The sequence below is a fragment of the Mytilus edulis genome, chromosome 13 (assembly GCF_963676685.1).
Source record: "Mytilus edulis chromosome 13, xbMytEdul2.2, whole genome shotgun sequence".
NCBI classification, from domain to species: Eukaryota; Metazoa; Mollusca; class Bivalvia; order Mytilida; family Mytilidae; genus Mytilus; species Mytilus edulis.
The window spans coordinates 34,743,797-34,749,586 of record NC_092356.1 but is presented as its reverse complement, the minus strand read 5'-3'; the positions used below and the strand labels follow the sequence as shown (position 1 = coordinate 34,749,586).

At 32.7% G+C, this 5,790-nt stretch overlaps 1 protein-coding gene across 1 annotated transcript; it reads right to left on the bottom strand.

Moving 5' to 3' along the window:
* Positions 1–1,710: 1,710 nt before the first annotated feature.
* On the bottom strand, positions 1,711–4,089 carry LOC139502345 (acetylcholine receptor subunit beta-type lev-1-like). The gene has a single exon (XM_071291795.1). It carries the CDS (start codon positions 3,910–3,912, stop codon positions 2,707–2,709), a length of 1,206 nt encoding a protein of 401 aa, XP_071147896.1. The 5' UTR covers positions 3,913–4,089; the 3' UTR covers positions 1,711–2,706.
* Between the last annotated feature and the right edge of the window lie 1,701 nt (positions 4,090–5,790).

The following is a 5,790-nucleotide window of genomic DNA, read 5'->3' as shown; positions in this document are numbered from 1 at the left end:
GCTAGTTAAATTTGTTATTTTGAGTGTTTTTACCGCATCGGTGGTCCCACAATAGCGTGTTATTCTCGAGTGCAAGAGGTTGTGTCTTCGAATCTCCTGTCGGTCAAACCAAAGACTTTGAGATCGGTATTTACTGCATTTCGGAATAGAAAGCGACAATAAGGAGTAAGAGAAAAGACTGGTCGGCCTGGACGCAGAGTAATGGATAGGGTTGCGTGTCTTCCTTCAGACTGTTATCTTGGGAATTTGAACGTTTAAAATCCGGGTCTTCCGAATATTGTTCTCGTCCGGAATATTTATTTGCCACTTGAGGTTAAAAAGTCATTCTTCATTGTCATCATCTGTCTATTTGGGCATTGCACAATATTTTATAATCTCCATGTACTGGTAGGAATTTACGGATATAGTATTAGCTATATATTTATCAAAGGTACCAGGATTATAAGTCAGTACGTCAGACGCGCGTTTCGTCTACATAAGATTCATCAGTGACGCTCATATCAAAATATTTATTAAGCCAAACAAGAGCATTGAAGATCCAAAATTCCAAACAGTTGTGCCAAACACGGCTAAGGTAGGCTATGACTGGGATAAGAAAATCCTTAGGTTTTCGAAAAATTCAAAGTTTTGCTAACAGGAAATTTATGAAAATGACTACATTATTGATATTCATGTCAACACTTTATAAGTTGGTAAAATGATATTTTGAAACCATTTACTTGTATATGTAAGGAAACTATTTAAGTATCTATCTAACGCATATCGCACAATTTTGGATTTTCAAATAGTTTGACCTCAATTATCGTTTAAGAGATATAGAATAAATAATGCACAAGTTCAAGGTTTTTTTCTCTATCTTAACCATCGAATTTAGGATGTAAACAGTTCGATATTGTATTGTTTATCAGATACATTATGTTTTAATAGTTGTAAGTGCCTTTGAACTTGCTTTCAGTAACTGAGAGTTCCTTCGGACCTGTTCTATGTGTCTTATGTGTTATTGATCTTTATATCGATCTATTGAGTTACACTGTAAGTCGTTGTTTATCTGATTTTCCTAGATTATTCTTATGTCATGTTGTATTTCCACTTTCAAGGTAATTTAAAGGTTGGTCGTTCGCAAATATTTTTAACTCCGGCACATTGTGTATGTGTCTGTTCCAGGTCAAAGGCCTGAAATTCAGTGGTAAGCGTGTGCTGCTTGTTATTCTTTTTGTTTGTCTTTTATTGATTTGTTCATAAATCAGGCTTGTTTGGATAGTTTGTCATTTGTCATTTCGAGACCTCTTTAAGCTTGTACTGCAGTATGGAATTCAGTTATAATTGAAACCGTACTCATGATTTAGACTTTGATTGAGAGTTGGCATCTTCTACTTCTTCGGGTGCAGCTACATTTAGTTTGGACACACTAGTTAACTGTTAAGATAGATAATTTATTACTCTTAGTATCATTTTTTTATGTCACTGTAATGTCAGTGTGACCAGATCATTTATCACAGACGACGGAGGCAGCAACGTAATAAATAATGCTAGAAGAAACGACTTCTACCAGAAAAATCAGTGCAGTGTTCCTATGCCGAAAATTAAAATGCAATACCATCTAGATTTTTAAACTAACAATAAGGCTGATGTAATTAAGAACAAATATTGAATGATACGGCTATCAATAGTATTATTATACAAAGTAGAAAGATTCAAATATCTCACGTAATTACAGACTGGAAAAATGAAAAACAAGAAGTGTATAACAATACTTTTTGCTTCAAGTCAGGCAGTTTGGTTCAAAGTTCTACAATGTATTGCTCTATCTGTGATGGAATTTTGCTACTTTTGTATCATACCTTGATCCTTGTATATATTTGTATTGTAAGGACATTTTGGACTCTACATATGTTTGTTTAGCTTCATATGAATTTCATATAACGTCTAAAGGAATGTTTTGCATAGAATAACAACGCTTTCTTTACTGGATATAATCATAACAGAATTTACGAACCAAAAGCAAACCTCTACTTGTTCATTACTATTGGATACAGAGATAATTAGTGACATGGTTTTTCTTCATTTGTTTAAGAATGCAATTTCAACGTGATCACTTTTCTTAATTTTATGTTTAGTTTTGAGTGTTAACACCGGTAACCCGATATTGAACTATCAAATAGAATTACCATGTATATGAAATCGTCAAGGTTGAAAATGAGGAATATTTTACGTGTATGATTTGTGTGAGCATAATCACTGAGTTATAAAAAGGTTTTAAAATACGACAATTGATGCTTTCGGTTAAGCAATGTGTCCCGCTTGATATTTGCAATTCTTTCATAAAATAAAATATTGAAAATGGACTTTAATTATTCATCATTGTCTCATTGTAATAATAAATAAATTGAAAAGCTTTTCTCGTAATTGAAACTTTATATAGATGTAATACCACCATTGAGTTTCCCCTAATAGTCTTTGTTAAATTTTCACTTTTTAAAACATTTTGCATAATTTATCTTTGTTTCAAACAAAAATTACTTGGCACGACTTAATTTTATTCTGTCCTGTGCAATAGACAAAATTTCACATACTTTTTAACATTGCCTATAAGAAGAATGTGTCTACCCTTTTTTATGCATCCGGATGTGACGTACTATGGTTTGGTGGTATTACACCTAAACTTATCTAGTTACATGTGGTCTTCATTTGAAAATGGTTCAATAGTTAACTTACAATTATGTGAAATGTTGTTATCAAACAAAGCATTGTGATGTACGAGACAATTAAAAACAAAATATCAAGTCCATAACTTACATCCTTCCAACTTACATATCCAGGAGGAGAAGAAGTTTTACAAATTTCAGGTTTTTCATTGGTAATTGGAACTACAGTAACAATATTGTTTTTTCGGGTCCATGGTAGTCGAGATCCAATCAGTTTCCAAAAAGCATTCATTTCCTTCGTGTCTTCTCTGTAGTACAGATACGATATGAATATGGACATAACAACGATAACACCACTTATTACGATCGTCATTATCATTATGATTAACAAGTAACACATTGGATTTGACGAGGCTGGTATGGCTGCAGAGACTAAGGTAAGGAAAATGGCGTATGACAGAAGTATAGTCATGCCCAGTCCTATGCGTTCTCCGGATTCAACAGGAAGAAGAAACACTAGCGGGTTTAGTAAACCGAATAGAATGGTTGGACACACTACCATAACACTAAAATATAAAGACTCTCGTTTTATTGTAAGGAAAATCTCAAATGTGGAATACTGGTTCCAAATCACAGCCCGTGAATGGTATGATGTAAGATCCCAGTTGGAGTTTGGTGTGTAGAACAACATGCTTATTGGATCTGAGCTTTCTGTTAACACGGCAGTTTCTACTGAAAGTCCCCATACCGCGAACTTCAAATTACACGTTTGTGAATCATAAGGGAATTTCGATATGTCCGTAGTACACTTTGCTGACATTATTCCACCTAAACCCAAGGTTACATTTCCGTCACTGTAAATAGTCGCAAGATTGTTTGTACTCCCTTCAATAGGTGATAAAATATCGACGGCGTTTACTAAAATCATTGGAGGCTTCCAGATATGTTTACTTGACAAAATAGTGTACGGTATATTGCCATAAGAACTAGGATTCCACGATATCCCAGCATCATTCCAATTACAATGCAATCCACCTAAAACTTCAATAGTTTCATCAATTTCTTCAAATTTAGTGATGCTCATCATATAGAATGTCATTTGTATCTGTAACGGCGTATTGAAATTCGGACGTGGTATAACCTCTTTTTGGTGATTAGCAAAAACATCCACGAATAATTGTTTTTCATCGGAGAGGTTTTGTCCACTGCAACAGTTCAGGACAAAAATTACCAAAGTCGCAAATAATGAAATGGTGAACATGGTCATCGATCAGTCAGATTTATCTTGCGGCACTAATATCAACGAATAATTTTTGATTTGTTATTTTCAACTAACAAATGACCAATGTATTTTGAAAATAAAACATTCAATATGGTCAATCAGACTATATCCAGAATCGTAATGAGACTTTGAGTTGCTGTTAGACTATTTATCTTGTAAGTTGGAACTGATATTCGCTATCGAAATACGAATGTGACTATTTTGAAAAAGAAAGAAATACTCATATTTAATTAATACGTTGTAATAGTAGATAAAAGGAAAACATTAATTAGGTTTTATTCAAATATTTAAATAGGATATTTTATATTCTCATGCTAATTTTTAAAATAACCGTTATGTAAATAATGAGTTAATAATTGATATTGCTTCTTCGTTCAATCGAATAAATTTCAGTTGCATGAAACCTTGATTAATAGACACCAATTTGCTGCTTCAAGACACTTTCTGCGTCAGCTAATATTTAAACCCAAAGAAATAAATATCTATAATATTTATCTTTTTGATCACTCATTCTGTTTTCGTCATCAGTGGTTTTGTTAATTTGCTTGATTTCCTAAAAAAAAACATTCAATCGGAAATTCGAAGTTAAAAGCAAGAATTGGATTGTAGACGGTATAAATTTGCAGTACTGCTACATCCGACAGCATTTAATCATACCATGCAATTACCTGCAGGTTGAGAAATTTAGCTAACTATAAAACCAGGTTTTATCCACCATTTCCTTAAAATACAAAACATGCCTGTTTCAAGTTATGACAGTGGTTTTCCATTCGTATGACGTGTTTGGGCTTTTTCTTTTGTCAGTTGATATAAGGGACTTTCAGTTTTGAATTTTCATTGGAGTTCGGTATTTGTGTTACTTTACTTTTTTATATCACATATTCTGCGTTCGATATCAGTTGTTTTATTAATTTGCTAGAGTTTATCGGAAACGCAACATCAAGATAGAAGCAAGAAGGCGTTAGTAGACAGTACATTTTTGCAGCACTACTATGCGATAGAAATATTAGACAACCATCCACTGACATAATGCAAAAAAAACCACCAGCATACTTGCACTATGACTATATAGTGAAACCTGTTTAAACACCAGTAGTGTCATTTGTCAAATATGAATAAAAGCAACATTTTGGTTTATGCCTATGGGTCACGGACGTTAGAACGAACATAAACAAGTAGATATTGTTGTGGTAGACATAGGGTCTCCATTAATAGATATTTTCTGCGCAAAATATCAAGCTCCAAATGGCCGCTGTTTGACAAAATTAAACAGATGAAAATATAACGCCTTTCGTGCTTCCGAACTTTTAAACATTTATAAAAGAAGCCCTTCCCTGACGAAAATTTTGCTTTTGACGTCATTGTTTACTTTAACTTAAAAACAAATTTCCAGAAAGACACTTTTAAGTTTTGTTTCTAATATATTAGAACTATGGTAACTTTTGACTATCCATGTTTCTATGATCAATTAAAATCTTTCGACAGGAATATGACAATCGACCATTGAGTAGAAAAAATTATAAAAACACAGCTTTTTCGTTTGGATTGATAATTAAGTAAATCCTAGAGGAATTAGTTTTTTAGACTCCTGTAATTGCAAATTTAAAAAGAATACATTCAATGTATTCGAATTTAGTTTTTACTATTTATCTTATATATATAATTTATCTGGACAATTATGACAATAATTATAAAGGCAATTTGAAGGATCTGACAAGTGGTGTATTTCAAGGAGAATGAAATTAGTAATCTGAACTGATAAACTAAATTGATATTTGACCAATCGGAACAATGTTAATAGGGATTGTTACCCTCAATACTAGAATAAAAAAAAATATCATAACGTCGTAAAGTAATATGAGC

What these genes read in the sequence shown, in the direction of transcription:
- LOC139502345 (XM_071291795.1), bottom strand. Translation starts at nt 3,912, where the DNA reads ATGACCATGTTCACCATTTCATTATTTGCGACTTTGGTAATTTTTGTC.